The sequence below is a fragment of the Lutra lutra genome, chromosome 2 (genome assembly GCF_902655055.1).
Source record: "Lutra lutra chromosome 2, mLutLut1.2, whole genome shotgun sequence".
Lineage (NCBI taxonomy): Eukaryota > Metazoa > Chordata > Mammalia > Carnivora > Mustelidae > Lutra > Lutra lutra.
In genome coordinates, this window is record NC_062279.1 from 90,030,664 (window position 1) to 90,053,901 (window position 23,238).

General features: G+C 38.5%; 1 protein-coding gene across 1 annotated transcript in view; it reads left to right on the forward strand.

The window, feature by feature from the left end:
- Nucleotides 1-20,796, forward strand: part of PKD2 (polycystin 2, transient receptor potential cation channel) — a 63,345-nt gene extending 42,549 nt beyond the window's left edge. The window contains exons 8-15 of the mRNA XM_047717939.1: nt 1,605-1,786; nt 2,907-3,027; nt 8,235-8,333; nt 10,722-10,843; nt 11,094-11,211; nt 12,716-12,879; nt 17,950-18,097; nt 18,456-20,796. Coding sequence (XP_047573895.1) covers nt 1,605-1,786; nt 2,907-3,027; nt 8,235-8,333; nt 10,722-10,843; nt 11,094-11,211; nt 12,716-12,879; nt 17,950-18,097; nt 18,456-18,692 — 1,191 coding nt within the window. The 3' untranslated portion in view covers nt 18,693-20,796. The remainder of the gene's footprint in view (nt 1-1,604; nt 1,787-2,906; nt 3,028-8,234; nt 8,334-10,721; nt 10,844-11,093; nt 11,212-12,715; nt 12,880-17,949; nt 18,098-18,455) is intronic.
- Nucleotides 20,797-23,238: the final 2,442 nt, after the last annotated feature.

Here is a 23,238-nt window from a genome sequence, read left to right on the forward strand (position 1 = left end):
CACACCTGGAAGTCCTGGGGTTTATCAGAGGGTGCAGGCCTCATCCTCTATCTCTCGTGCTATTTATTTAGGTACATGCTTTTTCAGGAAAAACCACCGCTCGCACACCAAACCTTTAGCACAAAATAGTAATAATAATCCAAGTCCAATAGGAATTAAGTAATGTGATTGCAACAACCCTCAAAAAATGTTTCTTGTGGCCCGAATCAATGTATAAGAGCTCTTTACGTAAAATGCTAGAGATTTCCTTCCAATTTGTGCCTTGGGCTAAGCATTTTACTTAGTGCTTTGCTTGTAACTATTCTGCTTCCGAAACTTGAAGAACCATTAAAGTTGTTCAGGGCAGGGCCTGTGACTCGACTTCTAATGTATTGCCCTGATGGTCTTCCCTCAGGACTTCGCGCTAGAGCTCCTGAGGTTGTCTGGCCTCTGACCAGCAACCTGAACAGCCATCCTTAGTGTCTTGCCTACAGAAATGTTCACTGTGGCTTTGGCATCGAACAGATCTGGGTTCTACTGCTAGCTCTGAGTACTTGCTGCCTCCTGGAGACAGGATATCAGTATTTCAATGTCTAGAGCTCCTGAGGTTGTCTGGCCTCTGACCAGCAACCTGAACAGCCATCCTTAGTGTCTTGCCTACAGAAATGTTCACTGTGGCTTTGGCATCGAACAGATCTGGGTTCTACTGCTAGCTCTGAGTACTTGCTGCCTCCTGGAGACAGGATACCAGTATTTCAATGTCATTGCAAAGATTTGAGTCAGTATACATAGTATACATAGCCCTTCCCTATGTCTGGCACGTAGTCACTAAACAATGAATGATAGTTAATAACATGCAGTAAGTATTTCCGGGAAGAAGTTTTTGTTTTTCTTTATTAACTTTCATATATGGGGTTTTTTTTTCCTCTTTTATTTTAATCTTTCTTAGGGGAGGAATATCCCCAATCCTCTTAATTATGATTTGAACCTGTTTCTACTTGCCACCATCATGTCAAATGTTAGCAACATCAGGGCAGGCCTTTGTTCTGTTCTCTGCTGTTCCCAGCTCCAAGAACAGTGCCTGGCACATGGTAGGCACTCAACAAATACTTTTTGAACAAGTAAATAGAAATTACTGGGTTTGGGGGAAAAAAAAGCAAGTCAAAAAAGCACTCTCTCATCCAAAAATATTGTTGTAAAATAACATAACATAAAACTGATCACTTTTACCATTTTTAAGTGTACAAGTCAGTGGCATTAATTACATTCACACTGTTGTCCAACCATCACCATATGCATTTCCAGAACTTTTTCATCATCCCAACTGAACTCTGTATCCAGTAAACACTAACTCCAAATTCCCCCCTCACCCCAGGCCCTCGTCACCTCGTCTGTCTCTATGAATTTCCATATTCTAGCTACTCCGTGTTAGTGCAGTCATACAATAGTTGGGGTTTTTTGTGTGTGTCTGGCTTATTTCACTTCGCATAGTGTTTTCAGGGTTCATTCATGTTGTGACCTGTATCAAACTTTCATTCCTTGGTAGGGCTGGATAACATTCCATTGTGCTTATCTACCACATTTTGTTTACCTATTCATCTATTGATATCTTCCCTCTGTTACAGCTCTTCAAATTCATCAACTTTAACAGGACCATGAGTCAGCTCTCCACAACCATGTCTCGGTGTGCCAAAGACCTCTTTGGCTTTGCAATTATGTTCTTCATTATTTTCTTAGCATATGCTCAGTTGGCCTACCTTGTCTTTGGCACTCAGGTTGATGACTTCAGTACTTTCCAAGAGTGTATGTAAGTATATATGATATTAAAAAGAAAAATTTAATCAGAGATGTTACTGTCTTCTGAAGTTTAAAGAAATCTTCATGGGTGCCGTTTAATCAACAAGTATTTTAAAATAGTTATTTAAAAATAAGGATTTATTATCTTTCCCAGAAGCGATGGCCTACCCATGCAGAGATGGCAGTGCATAATGCCAAAAAGCTTCAGAGAGCAGCTCTGAAGTAATGAGACATAGTAGAATAGCTATAGTGAACCAATATTGTTACAAAGACGGAGGGCTTCTCAGCACTGAGTGCAGATGGCAGCTTTTAAGAGACATTTGCCTATATTTTCATTCTTATTCAGTATTGTTGCCATATGTTTTAAATGTGGAGGTTTTTTTCCTAAAAAAAAATAGTATTTCTAATATTCTAAGAGCAACTCAAATCAGTACAGGAATTTTTCAGTCATCCAAAGTTCTCAAATATGATATGAAGACTAAAAAAATAAATAAATAAATAACTGTATTAGATTTCCATGCCATTTAGAAAGGAGTTAGTTAGGAAAGAAAAGGATTATGGTAATAGAAGTTAATAGGACTTTGTACTGGAGGACAGCTAATTAATGTCACTGTTTGATGGAAGTCAGGAACGGAAATGATTTTACTGATTAAGACCCAAAATTGGCAACCCGTGGCCACTCAGTACCACTTTGAGTGCATGTGGGGATATTGGATCTTTGAATGCATACAATTTTGGCTGTCCTTCAAGTCTTTTTTTAAGAGGTTTTAAATTCAGAACCAGGGTAACTGTTGTGAAGTTTAGAGTTACCATGTTTTAGCCAGATTATGTGTTAAGTTCTTATAGCTGATTGCTTTGTGTCACCTAATAATATTATTATATTTTCCTTTTAACTAAATGGAAATAACATATTTGGCATGAAAGCATATTATTTTTATTCCAGAGGCTTCAGTTGGTCATATAAGTAGCAGGAGTTTTCCAAAGGGATTGACAATTTTCTATTATTTGGCAGTTATCTATACGGATAAAAACGTCCAAAAGTGTGAGATCATCTTTAAGGAAAGTTATGTCAATAACTGGCCATTCTTTGTTTTTGTATTGTGGTGTTTTGTTTTGTTTTGTTTTTATAGTTTCACTCAATTCCGTATCATTTTGGGTGATATCAACTTCGCAGAGATTGAGGAAGCTAATCGAGTTTTGGGACCAATTTATTTCACTACATTTGTGTTCTTTATGTTCTTCATTCTTTTGGTATGTACACTTTTGTTCATAATGAGGTGATTTAAACTTCATAAATCACCATCATAAAATCACCATCTTCCTTTTTCTGTCACTCTCTAGGGTCCTTATCATTTTTTTTTTTAAAAGACCCAGGAATAACTGTAGATACCAGAAGACATTTTTTATTTTACTTCTCATTGATTCAGGTTTAAGTCTTCACCAAATACCTTTTCCATGGTCTTTCATTTATCTATATATAAGTGTCTGTTCAGTATAAAAAAAATTAGATTACATGCAAATTTATAAAGTCATTTAAAATAGTGCTTTGCCGAAAAAGTAGAATGCTTACACGTGTATGTGCTTTTTTTTTTTTTTAAGATTTTTATTCATTTCACAGACAGATCACAAGTATGCAGAGAGGCAGGCGTCGGGTGGGGGGGAGCAAGTTCCCTGATGAGCAGAGAGCCCGATGCGGGGCTTGATCCCAGGACCCTGGGATCATGACCTGAGCCAAAGCAGAGGCTTTAACCCACTGAGCCACCTAGGCACCCCTCTTGTATTTGGTCTTAATCTTAAAAAAAATTTTGTTTAATTTACTGAGCAAAATATTCCAATCCCAGGACCCTGGTATCATGACCCAAGCCGAAGGCAGAGGCTTTAATCGGCTGAGCCACACAGGGGCCCCTGCTTTTTTTAACACAGATGTCAGCACTTTCGTGATCACTTGCTAGCATGACTTTCATTCCTCTTTTTCCTCTTTTCTTTTAAAAAAAAAAAAAGGAACTGAAAAAAAGCAAGCTAGATCCAGGATGTCAAGAGTACTATTTGAGTGAATTATTGCTTGTGAAGATTAAGATATTTTTGTTTTAACTTAATAAAATTTAACACATCCTGGGGCGCCTGGGTGGCTCAGTGGGTTAAGCCTCTGCCTTCGGCTCAGGTCATGATCTCAGGGTCCTGGAATGGAGCACTGTATGGGGCTCTCTGCTCAGCAGGGAGCCTTCTTCTGCCTCTCTCTCTGCTTGCTGTTCTGCCTACTTGTGATCTCTCTCTCTGTCAGATAAATAAATAAAATCTTTAAAAAAAAAAATAGGGGGCCTGGGTGGCTCAGTGGGTTAAAGCCTCTGCCTTTGGCTCAGGTTATGATCTCAGGTCCTGGGATTCAGCCCCGCATCAGGCTCTCTGCTCAGCAGAGAGCTTACTTCCCTTCCTCTCTCTGCTTACCTCTCTGCCTGTCAAATAAATAAATAAAATCTTTTTAAAAAATAATATTTAACACATCTAGAGACTGCCTGCAAAGAACATTCAGATTTTAAATTTAAAGCTAAATGTAGGGACACTTGGATGGTTCAGTTGGTTAAGCAACTGACTCTTTGATTTTAGCTCAGGTCATGATCTCAGGATTGTAAGATTGAGCTCTGTGTCAGGCTCCACACTCAGTGCATACTTGAGATTCTCTCTCTCCCACCCACCCTCAGCTCTTGCTCTTTCTCTAAATAAATAAATAAAAACCTTTAAAAATTAAAAAATACAAAATAAAACTAAATCTAACAATGAGTAGAAATTGCTTTAAAAGTTACTTTCAAAAATAATTTTTCATTCTCTTGATTTTGTACAAATTAACATTTTTAATACTTTGACCCTAAGTTAATTAAGATTTTTGAGGAGGCATTTTGTTCTTCATCTTAGCATTTACACATTTATTTGTCTACCAAGAAATTATTCAAGTAAGTTAGCTTAATCTAGGCAGTGGGTATTTTTCACCTAAACATTAATACTTAAGACTTTCCTGGGGTGCCTGAGTAGCTCAGTGGGTTAAAGCCTCTGCCTTTGGCTCCAGTCATGATGCCAGAGTCCTGGGATCGAGCCCCACATCGGGCTCTCTGCTCCACAGGGAGCCTGCTTCTCCCTCTCTCTCTGCCTGCCTCTCTGCCTACTTGGGATCTCTGTCAAATAAATAAATAAAATCTTTTAAAAAAATATTTAAGTCTTTCCTTACATCAGTCATCATCATAAGAAAACAACAAAATTGTCTACATTTTCAACAGATTTTATAAGATGCTTTGTGTAAAGTTCAGTAATTCAGTGTACTATCCCCAAAGTTGTTCCAAGAATTTAGTGGTTTTGTATATGGTTAAGCACTATTTATAGACTATTAGAACTACTTTAGTAGGATGGAAAGAGTCAGAAATATGAAATAAGTCCATTTGTATCTTATATGTATGTATCATTGGTTTTATTGAGTTTTTTTAAAGGATTTATTTATTTATTTTAGAGAGCGGGGAGAGAGCATGAGCAAGGGGAGAGGCAGAGGGCAAGAGAGAGAATCTCAAGCAGACTCCTTGCCGACCTCGGATCCCAACACAGGGCTCCATCTCATGACCCTGAGATCATGACCTGAGCTGAAACCCAGAGTCAGATGCTCAACTGACTGAGCTACCCAGGCGCCCCCATATCATTAGTTTTAAAGTGTAACCTCTCTAGTTTCTTTTTCCTGTCATATGTTAAGGGAAACATAGAGGGAACAGTTAGCCTTTTTCAGTTCTAACACTGGTAGCACTTTCGATTCTGGAGCTCCTGAATCCCTGAATCTCTACTAAGAAAACAAAAACCAGGAACTGAGAGCTCTACCATAGACCCTCTAGTTAACTGCAGGTCGCCTAAGTTTTCTTTGTGTGTCCGTCTGCCGCGTGAGAGACGGACCTGTACCAATTCAAAATGGTCAAATGTGGACTTGTCTGAAGGTTGTTTTCTGCCCTGAAACTAGTCATTTCATCAAATCCATCAATAGAACATGAAAAGAAGCTTTTAGCTTCTGTCTTTATACTAGAGTAATTTTTCGTGTTATTACAAAAAAGGAAATGGTCTCCCTGCACCCCACAGAGAGAGAGGAGGATGCTACTGTCAATTCAAACTTTTCTTTAAAGAAATGACAAGCCAAGTGCAGAGTTGGCCATTTGTCTAAGATGACTGCAAGGTGTTAGTTTATTGCCCAGACTATTTTTTTATTATTTTATTTATTTATTTACTTACTTACTTATTTATTTCATGATTTTATTTATTTATATATATATAGAGAGAGAGAGAGAAAGAATGCACATGAGTGGGGGAGGGGCAGAGGGAGAGAGAATTCCAAGCAGGCTCCGCACAGAGCCCAATCTCATGACTCTTAAGATCATGACCTGAACCAGAATTAAGAGTCAGATGCTTAACTAACTGAGCTACCCAGGTGGCTCTGCCCTGGCTTTGAAAGAAGCCACTGTGATGTGAGCTGGTCCAACGGAAGCAAAAGTCCATCATCACTAGGGAAAGACTTCTGATTACACATCAAGCAAACCTTCTGAGACAGAATGGAAAGAAGGAGGGGGAGCTTCCTCTTCCCACATCCTCAATAGCCTTTCTCAGCCACGTTTAATTTTTTTAAATCTCTTCAGAGAACCCACACTTTAATCCTAGAACTAAGATATTTACAGGTGTTAGCTACCAGCCATTTGGAAACTTAAAAAGAGAACATTAATTACCTGGGTTGGGAGGGAGAACATGGGAGATGTTACTCTGACTGCATTTGGAATTGAGCATTAAGCCAGGAACTTACATGCATTTTATATTTTATTCTCATTTTTGCTACAGGATCTTAAATAGTATTCCTCCTTAATTTGTAGCAATTTAGTAGCACACTAAAATAATAGAGCTCTCTTTCATTCATTCCCCATTTAATAAGTATTTACTGAGCCACTCCACTGTATTCCAGGGAGGGTGCTAGGTACTGGGGTTACAGTGGTAAGGAAAATAAGAGACCAGCCCTGCCCTCAGGGAGATTCCACAAACTTGTGGAGACAACAGACCTAGTCAAATACATAACTCTGGGGGCACCTGAGTGGCTCAGTCAGTTAAGTGTCTGCCTTTGGCATAGGCATAGGTCATGATCCCAGGGTCCTGAGATGGAGCCTTGTGTCAGGCGGGTTCTGCTCATCCCTCTCCTTCTCTCTCTGTCTGTGCTTTCTCTCTCTGTCTCTCAAATAAAAATCTTTAAAAAAATAAATAAATAACTATAGTCACAAACCATATCAATATGCCAGAAAGGGAAAGTAAAGAAAGAATGTGTTAAAGAAGGAACTGATTGGTTGGGTGTGGTGTTTCAAAAAAAAAAAATGTGGGAAACAGGTGTTGGAAATATAAACCATTATCTTGGGGAGGGGAAAGTTAGGAAAAATGAACTAACCATTACTGAATAATAACAACTATAAATTATGTAGCACTTATCACGTGTGAGGCCCTGTCCTAAGCACTTGACATAGATTATTTCATTAATTCTTACAACAGATCTGTAGTGGAGGAACTGTTATTTCTCCCATTTTATTAATGTAAGAACAAATGAGTTTTAAAGATTTGAACATTTAAACAATATAGTCCTGGCAGGGCTAATACTGAAACCCAAGTGTGCTTGACTCCAAAGTCTGTCTTTTTCACTAAGCTTCTCTTGACTATCTTCTATGAAGCCTACTGTATTCCCATATGCAGAGATCTTTTTAACTCTTCAAAATGCACTCTGTAAATCTCAAATAATATAATATAACAGTATTTGGAAGAAGCATAGAATTCCTTGCCTGTATTGACTATTGAAATTTGAAGAGCTATGTAGAGTTCTACATTTCTATTAATTTCTGTCAGATGAAAAAAGTGTAGAGAACATAGACAAACAAAAATAATAAAATAATACCACCATCCATAGGTAAATGCATCAGTATTTTGGTGTATTTCATTCTTGTCTCTTTTTGTAAAATATATCACAATATATGGTTTGTAAATAAGAATATATATTGCAGGGGCGCCTGGGTGGCTCAGTGGTTAAGCCGCTGCCTTCGGCTCAGGTCATGATCTCAGGGTCCTGGGATCGAGCCCCGCATCGGGCTCTCTGCTCTGCGGGGAAGCTGCTTCCTCCCCTCTCTCTGCCTGCCTCTCTTCCTGCTTGTGATCTCTCTCTCTCTGTCAAATAAATAAATAAAATCTTTAAAAAAAAAAAAAAGAATATACATTGCATTTTCCTTTGGCATGACTTAGTGAAAAAAATAATTTTCCCAAAGTATATAGTAGCAAAAATATTAATTTATGTCTTCTTAAGAAATCAGTTTGTTAAAAAACAAAAACAAAAATGCATATGTCAAATTTTGGATTGATATTTAGAAAGTATATTTAGTTTCCGCTTTAATCTCAACTTTCCTTTGATTTACAAACAGAATATGTTTTTGGCTATCATCAATGATACTTACTCTGAAGTTAAATCTGATTTGGCCCAGCAGAAAGCTGAAATGGAACTCTCAGATCTTATCAGAAAGGTATGACAAGCCCTAATTCTCAGAACTGTTTTATTTTCTACATAAAATGAGCATTGTTTCAGCCAGATTTCCACATCAAAGTTGATCTGTTGTAAGGGTTTAAAGTAAAGAGTAGATTGCTACATGTCATCAATAATTTAAATGTTCTCTGTCTTGGAGCTAGAGATGGGTATGCTGCTAGCTTGGACTTAAATTCTGGGAATCCTTTATTGCCCTAGAATTAAATTCTCAATAGTCTCTTGCCCTAGAATTAAAATCTCAACAATCTCTTTTGACTCTTAAGAGCTGAGCTGCTGATTCTACCTTTATTGTTTTGAGGACACCTCTGGTAGGCTGACATGTGCAGATCCAAAGTTCAGAATAAACTGGAAGGGAAGAACCTAAAGACATTTCTACTTTTTCTTTCTCACATACAGTTTTTAAAAAGAAAAAAAAAAAAGTTTTAGAAGAGAATATTTTGTCATTCACCCTTTAACCTTGACCTTCCAGGGAAGTTTTAAAATAATCAAAGGAAAAAGGCCACAGAGTAGGGGCCTGAGAACTTTCACTTATGCACCTTCTCAGGAAGTTGTTAAATAAATGGAAGGGCAGGACAGGAAAGTTGGGTAGCTTTGTTCTTCTCAATGTGATTTCTTTATTTGGTTTAAAGTATAAAACTTAAGCAACAACAAATAACTACATCTAAAGCACGCACAAACACACAGCTTATTCCCTAACATCATTTTGCTAAGAGACCAGTGGCTCCTGGACTGTGTGATCTTTTTCTGTTGGTTCAGATCCTAAGACTGTGTTGTCTGTGAATCATGATGGAACAGAGAACTTCCAGTTCTTAAACAAAACCCTTTGTTTCAACAATGAATTTTGGAACAGTGGAAAAAAACAAAATTAAATTTTAAAAAAATAATACACACTAAACAAATAAATACTATGAAAATCTTTTCAGATCACAAAATAAAACAAAACAAAACAACCCTTGAATGGGACCTAAAATTTGGGTTATCCTGATTTTTGCAAAAACAGTTTATTACATCTTAGCAAATCTCCAAGGTGTTTACAAGCAATCCTTACTTTGCACTTTGGTTCTGAGATACACAGGTTTCAATTATTTCATGTTCAATATGGCCAGCCTCTCCACACAGTTCCCCATTTCAGTTGTCACAGTATCTTGACTGTGAATAATACTATAAAGTGCAAACTTCCAATTTTCACAGAACATTTCAATTATCACAGTATATTAACTGTACTGGCATAACATAAACTTCATGGCTAGCTCTTCAGTCTACAAATCGTTACATAAATAACAGATGTGTATCATAATCAGTGAGCAATAACATCCCTTCTTACAAAGTCTAGGCTAGGTCAAGGAGTACCAGCCTTTCAGTGCAGGCACAAAACATGTATTTGTGTTGCTTCTCTCTCTCTCTCTCTCTGTGAGACACGCCATGTGATGTTTTACAAAAACATCTGAAAGGGAGAATGGGCCAGCAAAGAGGAAAGCAGAGCAAAGAAACCAAGACTGTTAACACTGAAAGTGAAGTTCAAAACAAATGTAAGAGAGTTCTAGAATAGGGAGCTGTGGGAATGTTGACACTGCTACCCTTCAAAATCTTGAATATCTGTAGAAAAACTGATATGGAGTCAAAGAACCTAGTGAAAGCAAATTTATCAATGTGAATGAGGGTAGTGGTTGTGTTGGAAAGTTCCGACAGTGTCTCTGAGGAAGTGACGCTGGCAAACAACGTCATATACAAGGAACTCTGGAGATATTTTACAACATTGAAAGGCAAAGGATAAAATGGTGGGAGCTGATCCATATTAAGAAAGGATTATCAGAGCTCCTCAAGACAGAAAAGAGGCTTCCTGCATATCTGGTGACACGGGAAGAAGGGAAGCACTATTCAAACTACTCTGGGTAAAATTGTTACAAAGAAATAAGACATTTTATTTTTTAATGTTTCTAGTGTTTTAAATTTAAATTTTAAATAAATATTCATTTTACTTTTTTTTTAATTTCCCTATAAATTTATAACCAATGCCAAGGGAGTTTTTAACGCTTTGAATAAAAGGTTTTTGTTTTTTTTTTTTTAAGTTTATTTATTTAAGTAATCTCTATGCCCAACGTGAGGCTTAGACTCATGACCTCGAGATCAAGAGTCGCATGCTCTCCTGACTGAGCCAGCCAGGTGCCCCGATAAGATGTTTCAAAGGTCATAAGTTTTCCTATTGATTATTAACATCACTTGCACATTTTCGCCTTGCGTCATCAATTTTGACAGTCCTGCATGTCCGTGTAAAGCAAGATCTACACTAGCAGTTACTAGTGTAAATGGATGGGAAAGCACATGAAAAAAAGAGAATAAACTAAACCCAATCATTTCTTTTCAACAGGGCTGCCATAAAGCCTTGGTCAAACTCAAACTGAAAAAAAATACTGTGGATGACATTTCTGAGAGTCTGAGGCAAGGGGGAGGCAAGTTAAACTTTGATGAACTCCGACAAGATCTCAAAGGGTGAGAATCACACGTTTTGAGGCCCTGGGAAATTCCTTTATAAACATAAGTTCTTGGTGACACAGATTTATCTGGCCTGAGTACTCAGAGAAATGCTCTTTTTTTCAAAGGAGGTGTCTTTCTGGAATGTGTCCTCAGAGGAGGGCTGGCTCTGATTCAGCAGTTTCTCCTTTCTTCTGCATCATGTCTCTGTGCTTGTGTTGGACCATGTACATGAGTGATTTCATCTGTAACCTCTCAATAATTTCAGGAAGGGCCATACCGATGCAGAGATCGAGGCAATATTCACAAAATATGACCAAGATGGAGATCAAGAACTGACCGAACATGAACATCAGCAGATGAGAGACGACTTGGAAAGAGAGAGGGTGGGTCTAGTTTAGAGCCGGGTTTGATTCAGCCCTCCCCGTGTTTCAGACACCATGCTACGTGGCGGATTACCGAGAGTCTCTCTGTCTCTCTGTCGCAGTTTATGTAGTAGTACCTGGCATGTTCCAAAAAGGATATATAACGTAATAATATGTAAAAATATAGTAGATTGGCATAAATGCAAAAAATCAAAATGAAAAAATTAGGTGAAACAAAAGTGAAATTAAAATTAGACTATGAAGCTAAAAATGCAAATACATATATGCTTTTTAAAGACTGAGCTACAAATTCAGCCATAATAAGCTTTCTGGTCATCAGCTTGAAAAGGGAAACTTAGGAGTTACATACTTCACAAGTGTCCATGAGAGTGAGGAAAATAAGATTGCTTGGGAGATAGAAAGTTAGTTGCTCTATAAATTAACACTTATAATAAAATAAAACTAGCAGCTACCTTCCATCTGAGTACTTATCATGAAATGATCTTTTATAATCAGAAAGGATAATTAAAAGCTTTTAACATTAACTTTAAAAATAAGTGGCTAAACAGGGGTGCCTGGGTGGCTCAATGGGTTAAGCCTCTGCCTTCAGCTCAGGTCATGGTCTCAGGGTCCTGGGATTGAGCCCCACATCGGGCTCTCTGCTCAGCAGGGAGCCTGCTTCCCTTCCTCTCTCTCTCTGCCTGCCTCTCTGCCTACTTGTGATCTCTGTCTGTCAAATAAATAAATAAAATCTTTAAAAATAAATAAATAAATAAGTGGCTAAACAGGGGCGCCTGGGTGGCTCAGTTGGTTAAAGCCTCTGCCTTCGGCTCGGGTCATGATCTCAGGGTCCTGGGATCGAACCCCGCATCTGGCTCTCTGCTCAGCGGGGAGCCTGCTTCCCCCTCTCTCTGCCTCCCTCTCTGCCTACCTGTGATCTTTCTCTGTCAAATAAATAAAATCTTAAAAAAAAATGGCTAAACAAACCAAAAACATCCATGGTAATTGAGGTGCAGAGAATATAGGTGAATAATAATATTCTATGCAAAAGTCCCTTTTCTATAAGGAGATAGTATTGAACAGCAGTTTCCAAACTGCTCCACAGAACAGTGTCAGTAGGTGGGAAACTTTACCAGGTATAGTGAAATGTGAACAGGACAGTGAGTAAAATCATGTTTCACCAGGCTGTATTTAGTTAAAATTTTTATTCTAAGATTATATCCTCCCTACTTTGTAGCTATTAAATGTGTTCTCTCTTTTATGAAAAGGGGATAATATATTTCTTCATTTACTTTTGTTGTTGTTATATTTTTTAATGTTCTTTCTTGTCCAAACAAGTTAGCAGTTCTGTGCTGGTCATTAAAAATCTGTTTTGAAAATTGGCCAGTCCATGAAATTTAGAAGAGTGGGAATCACAGTCTGGTGCTAAATGGTACATGGCTGTTTGCCATTTGCTTGAGCCCACAGTGAAGCTCTGTGGGACTCGCTGTTCTCGCTCCTCACTCAGTGACCCCTTGTTCTTCAGGAGGACCTGGATCTGGATCACAGCTCTTTACCACGTCCCATGAGCAGCCGAAGTTTCCCACGAAGCCTGGATGACTCTGAGGAGGATGATGATGAAGACAGTGGGCACAGCTCCAGAAGGAGGGGAAGCATTTCCAGTGGGGTTTCTTATGAAGAGTTTCAAGTGTAAGTATTAAGGAATTGGCAGAATTTGGGCTGACGTGTTCAAAGCAGACCAAGACCAAGACCAAGCAGCTTCTCTTACCTCTCAGTTTGATCCTTTCCATACTAAAAAAGTTCCTTATAGGAAAATTAGCAAATAAAGAAAAACAAAAGAAAACATTAAAATCTCTCCTATTCCCACTAAACCAAAATGCCAGTTAACATTTTGATGTTTGTATCTCTATTTACATGTGGGTTTTTTTTTTTTTTTTATGTTTTTATTGCTGTGGCCCATGGTATATCCTAAAGGATGTTCCATGTGCCCCTGAGAAGAATGTGTGGTCTGCTCTTGTTAAGTGGAGTTTTCTATAGGTGTTTATTAGGTCTAGTTGGTTTATAGTGTTACTCAAATCTCCTATTTCCTGTTGTTCCACCTGTTTGTTCTATCTACTTTTGGAAGTGGGTTATTAATGTCTCCAACTATATTGGGGCTCCTCTGTGGCTCAATCATTAAGTGTCTGCCTTTGGCTCAGGTCATGATCCCAGGGTCCTGGAACTTGCTTCTCCCTCTCCCTCTGCATGCAGCTCCCCTTGATTGTGCTCTCTCTGTCAAATGAACAAGTAAAATCTTAAAAAAAAAAAAAAATCTCCAACTATCATTATTAAATTGCCTCTTCCTTCTTTTCTGTAAGCTTTAGCTCTGTGTTTTTTGGAACTCTGCTGCTAGGTGTATATATGTTTACAATTGGTACCTCTTCCTAATAGATTGACCCTCTTTTCATTATAAAATGCCCTACTTTATCACTAGTAAGATTTTTTTGTTTTGTTTTAAAGTCATTCTTGTCTGATATTATTATAGCAACTCTGGCTTTCTTATTGTTGCTTTTTGCATGATATATCTTTTTCCATTCTTTCATTTCCAACCTGTTTGTATCTTTGAATCTCAAGTGTGTCACCTGTAGACAGCATTTAGTTGGATCTGGTCTTTTTATCCAGTCTGATAGTCTTTGCCTTTTGATTAGAATGTTTACTTCATTTACATTTAATGTTATCATTGATATGGTTGGACTTACATCTACCATTTTATTTTTCATTTTCTATAGGTCTTATGTCTTTTTTTGTTCCTCTTTTTCTCCTTTATTGCTTTCTTTTCATAAAGTGGATATTTTCTAATGTAACATTTTAATTCCTTTAATAGTTTTTTTTTTCATTACATTTTTCAGTTATGTTTTTAGTGGTTGCTCTAGGACTTAACCTACACAAATCAATTTATCAGAATCTACCTCAGATTTATATTAACTTAATCTGAGGAGATATAGAAATATAATTCCTATTTAACTCTGTTAACTCCTCCCCTTTTTGTGCCATTATTATACACATTCATCTATATATGTTAGAAATCCAGTATCACATTTTTAGAATTACCACTTCATATAATTTTATGTCCCTTAAAAGAGCTGAGACAAGAAGAGAAAGTATATATTTATAGAGTTCAGCATATTCTTTTTCATACTTACATTTCTGGTTCTCCTCATTTGTTTCTATGGATTCAAGTTACCATCTGGTGTCATTTCGTATTCCAGTACAACTTTGATCTTACCCACCTCCTTTGTCCTGGTATTGTCAAATATTTTGTTACATTTCTATGTGTTATAGGCCCAACAATACAATTGTGTATATATTGTCTTGCACAGTCCTTTTGAAATCAGTGAATAAGAAAAAAAAGGAAAAGGAGTATGCATCTATATTGTCTTCTACAGTTATACAGTAACATGTTCCTGTGCTCTTTGTGTTTTCATGTGGATTCTAATTACTATCTGGATCACTTCCTTTCAGCCTGAAGAACTTCCTTTAGTATCTCTTCTAAAGCAGGCCTGCTGGGGCACCTGGGCGACTAAGTCCATTAGGCCTCTGCCTTTGGCTCAGATCATGATCTCAGTGTTCTCAGATCAAGCCCTGTGTTGGGCTCCTGGCTCAGGAGGGAGTCTGCTTCTCCCTTCCCTTCTGCCCCTCCCCACAGCTTCTGTGCTCTCTCGCTCTCTTTAAAATCTTTAAAAATAAAAACTAAAGCAGGCCCACCAGCTTGAATTCTCTCAGTTTTTCTTTATCTGGGGATAATTTTATTTCCCCTTCCTTTTCTTCTTGTCTCCACTATTTCTGATGAGACTATAACTTAATTTTACTGAGGTTCCCTTGTATGTGATGGGTCACTTTTCCTTGCTGCTTTTAAGATTTTGTCTGTCTTTGTCTTTCAGTATTTTGACCATGATCTGTCTGGATGTGGATCTCTTTGCAGTTATCCTGGTTAAAGTTCATTAAGCTGCAGGGATATATAATATTTTTATCAAATTTAGGAAGTTTTCAACTATTATGTCCTCAAATTTTTTTTTAAAGATTTTATTTATTTATTTGCCAGAGAGAGAGAGTGAGCACAGGCAGGTAGAGTGGCAGCAGAGGCAGAGGGAGAAGCAGGCTCCTCGCAGAGCAAGGAGTCCGATGTGGGACTCGATCCCAGGATGCTGGGATCATGACCTGAGCCAAAGGCAGCTGCTTAACCAACAGAGCCACCTGGGTGTCCTGAGTCCTCAAATATTTTTTTGCTGCTTTCTCTCCTTTCCTTCTGGGAGTCCTATCCTATGTATGTACTGCTGTCCCACGTCTTTCTTCACTCTTTTTTCTCTCTGCTTTTCAGATTACATAGTTTCTGTCCATCTGTCTTGAAGTGCTGATTCTTTCTTCTGCCAGCTCAAATCTGCCATTGAAACCCCTTTAGTGACTTTTTCATTTCATTTATTGTACTTTGCAACTCCAGAATTTCTCTTAGTTTCCTTGAAATAATCTGCATCTCTTTGTTGATATTCTCTATTTGATGAGACAATGACATCATACTCTGTTTTTAAGCCTGATTTCCTTTAGTTCTTTGAATATATTTATAATAGCTACTTTGAGCTCTTTGTCTACTAAATCTATCTGGACCCCCTCATAGGCAGTTTCTGTTGCCTTTTTCTTATGTATATGTATGGGTCACATTTTTTCTGGTTTTGTTTTTTGTTTTTGTTTTTTTTTGCATGTCTTTTTTTTTAATTGAAAACTGGAAATATTAAATAAATATTATAGCAGTTTAGAATACTAATTTTCTTTCCTCCCCTACCCCCAGGCTTATTGTATTTGCTGTTTGCATGCTTGTTTTTTAATGAATTCTGTTCCCCCCACCCCACCCCACACTGTGAAGCTTCTGATGTTGCTTGTCAGAGGGCACAGTCGTGACCACGTGACCAGACACAGTCCTCTTGAAAAGAGAGTGCTTTTAGCAGGGCTCCTCTCATTGTCTTTCCCGATCTCTCTGTGAAGTTTTCCACCTCTGTTGATATTACTTCCACCTCTTAGCTTCCACTAACTGTTGGCTGGTTGGTCTGTTTTCAGTAATGCCTCAGGATATAAGCTGTTCCACACTCTGACCCAATTCAATCAAGGCCCCTTTGCAGGGGTAGTTACTGAAGCCAGTCTTTAGCAGTCTTCTTAGCTGTCTCTTTCCCTGGTTCTTTCTGGTAAACTAGCTGGTAAATAATTTACCTTTTTTCTCATGGGGTTACCAACCTCGTCTTAACAATCTCCATTTTGAGGAACACTCTTAGGCTTAGCACTTTGTTCCACATAAAGCCATTTCCCTTGGAGGAAGCTTTGGAGCCCTGTGTTCTGTGACCTGACTCTTCTCCCCGGGAAAACCTCTGTACCACAGCCTCAGAGCTAGGGGCAGGGACAGTGGTCTGCTTCCCAAAGTGATACCCCTGTTTCATGAATAAGCCACTAGGCTAGGATGGCAGCCTTCAGTCTTCTCAGCTTTCCTGTCCTGGCATGGAAACTCCACCCTACAGTTGGCAGTTGGGTGGAGAAAGAGAACCTCATTCCTCTCAGCCACTCTTGCCTTAGATTAGATCCTCTGCCACATGGATTTGGAGAGGAGAAATGCAGTAGCCCGGCCCTCCCTGGGAGATCCCATAGCCCCCATTGGGAGCTGAAGGGAGTGGGGGCCCTGTGTCCATTGCCAAACCCAACTGGAGTGACACGTCTGTCACAGTGAGCTGGGGAAGACAGAGAGGGAGCAGACTGTAGCTCACATGTCATAGACTCTCACTCTTCTTACTAAAATCCAGTGGATTTTCTTAGATAAATGCTTCTTCATTTGCTGTATACTCTTAAGAAGATTTACAGAATTTTGAAAAAGAAATTTAAATAATTTTCAACAGCTATAGTTGTTTCTCTGGGGAGAGTACCTATAGAGCCCTCATGGCATTATTCCAGAAGTTGTCTCCTATTTCTATGTTTTTAAAGCATTTACATAACTTTTTATTCAAATCATTAGTGAACAGTGTTTTCTAGCTACTTTATTTACTTAATATATTGTGAACATTATTATTTCATTAAATATTTCATCACCATATAATTTCTGTTGTCTCCTTGGAATTCCATTTTATGGATGAACAATAACATATTTGGATGATTCTCTGTTAATTATGATCATTTTTTTAAAAGATTTTATTTATTTATTTATTTATTTGAGAGAGCAAGAGAGAGAGCACAAGCAGGGGGGAGGGGCAGAGGGAGAGAGAGAAGCAAACTCCCCAGTGAACAAAGAGCCTGATGCGGGGCTCGATCCCCGGACCCCAAGATCATGACCTGATTCTAAGGCAGACACTTAACCAACAGAAGCACCCAGGTGCCCCTAATGTAACCATTTTCAGTGAACTACTATTAATAAGCAGAACTCTAATGAGCATGCTGATAGCCAAAAAAATCACACATATACATATTTCCTTTGGAAATTTTCCCAAAAATGGAACATCGAAATAAAAGTTAAGCATATATTTTTAAGACTTCTAATACAATGTTGACTTTGCAGAAAAGTTGTGCCAGTTAGCATTCCCATCAGCAATATGTGAGTTTATCACTGAAGTCTGAGACTGCTTAGAATGTGTTTCAGATTATCATATTGTTTAAGAAATCTTAGCACTTCCATCTGAAAAGCCAACTGGGCCGAAAAGGCAACCAAGGGCGTAAGGTGGCTTTGACCCACTCCCCTGCGGTTTCGCACAGCCTGGTGAGACGAGTGGACCGCATGGAGCACTCCATCGGCAGCATCGTGTCCAAGATAGACGCCGTGATCGTGAAGCTGGAGATCATGGAGCGGGCCAAACTGAAGAGAAGGGAAGTGTTGGGAAGGCTGCTGGATGGGGTAGCAGAGGTAAGTGGTCATGTGACACAGAAACACTGATTCAGTAAAATATTAGGGTAGTCCTATCTTGTAACCTTTAATCTGAGACGTTTTTTGAGATGTCTGTGTAACTGCAGATCAGGGCAATCAGATGATAATCTGGAGCTGTTACGTAATACTGCAAGCACTGAGACTTCTGCCTTCCCTAAATGGTAGAATGAAGCAAAAAAGTTATTCCAGTAGCTCAGGGAATTTCTATGTATGCTCTAAATTGCTGGTGTCACTTAATGAGAGATAATTTGGCCACTTACTTTCCTAGGGCAACTTCTAAGCACAAAAGTATGCGTCGTCCTACCCCCAACATGGTGGTCTCTTTTTCCTTTATTAGGATGAAAGACTGGGTCGTGACAGTGAGGTCCACAGGGAGCAGATGGAACGGCTGGTGCGGGAAGAGCTGGAACGCTGGGAATCGGATGATGCGGCTTCCCAGATAAGTCATGGTTTAGGCACACCCCTGGGACCCAATGGTCCACCTCGCCCCAGAAGCTCCCGCCCTTCTTCCTCCCAGTCTGCAGAAGGATTAGAAGGTGCAAGTGCAAACGGGAGTTCCAGTATCCACGTCTAGGACGTGTGTTAGCACGTGTTCCTAATCGGTGAGAAAGGGGCTGTCTTGCGTTGGCGGAACAAGTACACTATTTATATGCCCCACCCACCGTGCGATGCTGGTCTTTGTGACCAGCTGTTAATGCTTTTGCACTTTAATTTATTTTAGATAAACCTTGCCCATGGATCAAAGAAGATTTTTTTTCTTCATGTAAGAAATCTAGGTGTAAATATTGAGTCTAGAAAAAAAGTCTTTGTAAAGTATATGGAGTGGTACACCTACTTGCTCCCATGGGTGAGTCTTCTCAGTTGACAATGAAGTAGCCTTTAAAGCGAGGAGAGACCTGTTGGAACTCCTGTCGGAGTTTTATTTCCAATCACAGAAATCAGTATTGGCATTTTTGCCCAGTGTGTGGAGGGAAAGTAGGGGCATTCCTTCCCACTCAGGCTTAGCTCATGGACATAATATATCACTTTCTTTTAAGAAAGGAGCCTTTTATTTCAACTACCTTCCTGGGGTAAACTTTTCTAAAAGATGAGCTGGAAAAGAACTCCGAATGGATATGTAGTCAGAATTTGTATGAATGGTTAAGATAAATGTTGAATAATGTGCTATTTTTTTTTTGTTACTGTATCTGATGTCTATGGGAATAACTGTTTGACTTATTCACAATATTTTTGCTCTGAACTACATGAAGCCAAAAGTGATTAATAGTGGGTTAATATGTCATCTCTAACCATAACGTGGGAAAATTGGAAGGAACCCAATCACTAAGTTTGACTTAGTCTAATAATTAGTTTTATATGAAGGTTTGTCCATATATTCTCTTCCCAGGTGGCCTAGCTTATCTGCAACTGATTTTAATGTTTTAACTAATCTGGGAAGGCCAACTTACTAAATGTTTTAAGTATGTACAGAAGGTTTTAGCTCAGCAGATATGTTCATTTTACACAAAAATTTAAAGGAGTTTTGAAATGCATACATAAATATTATAGAACTAAAGTTTGAGTTTTATGCTGTTTTGAGAATATAAAACTCAAATGCTCTTTTTTTTATGAGAGAGAACCTTAAGCAGGCTCCATGCTCAGCAGAAAGCCCAACACAAGGTTCAGTCTCTTGACCCTGAGATCATGACCTGAGCCAAAATCAAGAGTTGGACATTTAACCAACTGAGCCACTCAGGCACCCTTAGAACTCAAATACTCTTGATCCTGCATCTCAAAACTAGAATTTTTCATCTAAAGGGAGCTCAGTTTAATCAAAAGGAGTTTCTGGTATTGAAAATTTCATTAACAAAATGTATCAGCCAAAGTTTGAGTTTGCAGCAGGTTTTTTTTCCCCCATTAAGAGAGGATCTCTCACCAAATTAATGGAGAAGAAATCTATTTCTCAATAAAAAATAAAGATCTTATTTTTCAAAAGTGTTGAATAAGGTGACTGTCCCATGAGCTAATGGGACAAGCAAGAGAGAATGCAACGTTGGTGAGTTAACTCCAACTCGGAGAACACGAGAAGAGAGGCCCACGTTTTAGTGCCTTGTTTTGAATTCGCACGTTGTTCACGTAATGGGTAGAATATGTCAGTCAAATCTTCAATGAAAACATAAGCGAACAAACCTTTTAAAGCTAGCTTCCAGAGAAGTGATATACATTGGGTTTCTTTAACAGGATTTCTCCTGGCTTTCTTTCAAATATGCTACACAAAGTTCTTTATTACTAGGTACTAAAGTTTGCATTCCAGGGACACTGAGTGCATGTGTTTATGTCTGTGTACCGTGTTGTCACATGTAAACAAACTTCAGTTTGAAGTGCAGCCATTATGTGGTATCCATGTGCATCGACCATGTGCCATAAGTCAGTTATGGTCACTAGAAAGTCTTCTTATGTACTTATTATACTGTTCCTCATTTCACCTGTAAGATTTTACAAAATCCCTTTTACCTGTAAGGTACATATTTTTTTCTCTTTAGTCATGGAGCATTCCCTTCTCATCCCTCTCCTATCAACCTCCCCTCTGTATTTGTGTTATTAAGATGTTACATACGCAAGTCTCTCGACAGTTGAGAACTTCATTAATGTGTAATATTGAGCACTTTACTTCTCAATAAAGACTTGGTATAATAACAGATGTGATAGTGGTCTTTTTCCTAAGTAGAAGCAGCTGGGTAATTTGTATCACATGAGACTTACTAGTAAAGGCTTAGACTTTGAAAAAGGCATCTTCATTTTTTTATGTCCCAAGAACAGTATGATTGACACATGACTACTTCTGCTGAATGTGCTTCTAGGAGGTTATTCTGAGGATTGTGAAGTATTTCCTACTGTGCAGCTACCACATTTTACTTAATGCTTTTCTATAGTGAAGAGTTGGCTCTAATATTTCTGTTATTTGAAAACTTTGAACATAATTCCCTTGTTGGCTTTTCGTGAGTTCCTCCATGGGTATAGAACAGGAGTTGGAGTGTTGAATACCAGGTCTACAAATATTTAATTTTTTAAAAATTTTATTTATTTTGCAAAGAGAGAGAGAGTGTGTGAGCAGGGGGGAGGGGCAGAGGGAGAAGGAGGGAGAGAATCTCAAGCAGACTCTGCACTGAGCGCAGAGCCCAGTGCAGGGCTTGATCCCAGGACCCTGAGATCATGACCTGAGGCGAAATCAAGAGTAGAACACTTAACCGACTGAGCCACCCAGGCGCACCTATAAGTACTTAATTTTATTCAGAACTGTCAGATTCCCCTCCGAAATGACTGCACCAGTCTACAATAGCACAACGTGCATGAGATAACCAATTTTATGCATACCCTCACCAGCATCCCTACCGTCTAGCTTCCTACTTTTTGTTAATGGCATGGTTTTAAAGTAAGGTTTCATTTTATTTTGCATTTCTCTGATTCCTAATTCCTAAGGTTGTACATTCCCTCACATAATTGTTCAACATTTGGGTTTCCCTTTTGGTAAGTTGCCCATTCAAACTTTAAAATCTTACACTTTGATCTACTAGGAAAAACGTTATGTTTTGTTCATTGCTTATTTTTCTACTGGGTCATGGCCTTTTTTGTTGATTTGCCAATCAATAAATCAAGTTCCTTGTTGTATGGTTTAAGTATTAATCCCTTACCAGTTTTGGACTCTTACTAGTATCTCTCATCCAACTGATAACTTTGTCAATATTTCCTTGGTTTTTATATTAAAAAAATCCATCAATTTATTTTGCCTTATTGTGTTAGGGGTTTTGAGACTTTTGTATGGTGAGAAGCTCTTATTTATTAACTTACAGTTTTACCTTTCACATTTAATACCTTGTATAAGGGTAACCTTGTGTAAGGCCCACAGGTGTTTTCTCCATACAGTGAGCCAGTTTTGCCAATATTCTCTATTAAGTTACTTTACCTTGTTAGTTCATGATGTCTTTTCCGTTTCATGTATAAATATGTGGGTTTTTTTTTTTAACTTTTAGCCTTTTACAAATTGATCTATGAATGTTCTTGCACAACTTTTATTATTAGGGCTCTATAGTATGTGTTTGTATGTGGTAAGATCTTTTTCCTTTTCTTTTTTTTTCAAAATTGTGCTATTTTTGTGAACCTTTATTTTTCCATGCAAGTGCCCAGACAAATTCGGTGGGTTCCTAAGAGAGAAATTTGGTGGGTTTCCAGAGAGAAAAAGTTCCCACTGGAATTTTATTGGAATTGCATTGAATTTATTTTATTTTTTTAAAAGATTTTATTTATTTATTTGACAGAGAAATCACAAGTAGGCAGAGAGGAAGGCAGAGAGAGTGGGAAGTAGGCTCCCCGCTGAGCAGAGAGCCCCGTGCGGGGCTCAATCCCAGGACCCTGAGATCATGATCTGAGCTGAAGGCAGAGGCTTAACCCACTGAGCCATGCAGGCACCCTGGAGTTGCATTGAATTCATTGATTATTTTAGGGAGAACTGACATCTTAACACTATCAGAAACTATTCTTTCTTTACTCGGAACTTCCTTAGTGTCCTTTAAGTGTCTTTTAAAATTTCTTAAAGATCTTATGCATTTTTTAGTTTTATTGGTACTATGAGAATCTATTTATATTTTCTAGTTGGTTATTGCTGATATAAAGGGAAACTACAGATGTTCTGTAAATTAATCTTACATACATCACACGTGTCGAACTCCTTTACTAACTCTGATGGATTCTGTATTGGTTCTTTGGGTTTTCTGGGGAGGAGAGGAGCTCATTTGTAAGTAAGGACAGTCCTGTGTTGGAGAGTAGCAGTGAGAGTAGTCATGCTTATTTTGTTTCTGGTATTAATGGGAATGTGTTTTAGTGTCCTTAAAAAAAAGCCAAGAAAGGACTTGAGTCCCGGTAGTTTATCAGGGAGGTGATACTACACAACTAGAGCAGGAGACGGAGAGTGAGCCAGGAAAGGAGGAAATGCCAGTTTATGTACAGGTGTGTTATGGAAGGTGCCTGTGGAGGCAACGGGAGCTCAGTTCCACCTCTGAGGACACTACAGAATGCCTCCCATAGTTCTCTGTCTGAAGAGCCTAAGGCCGGAGTTTAATCCATTGGCTCTGGTCCCTGTTGGT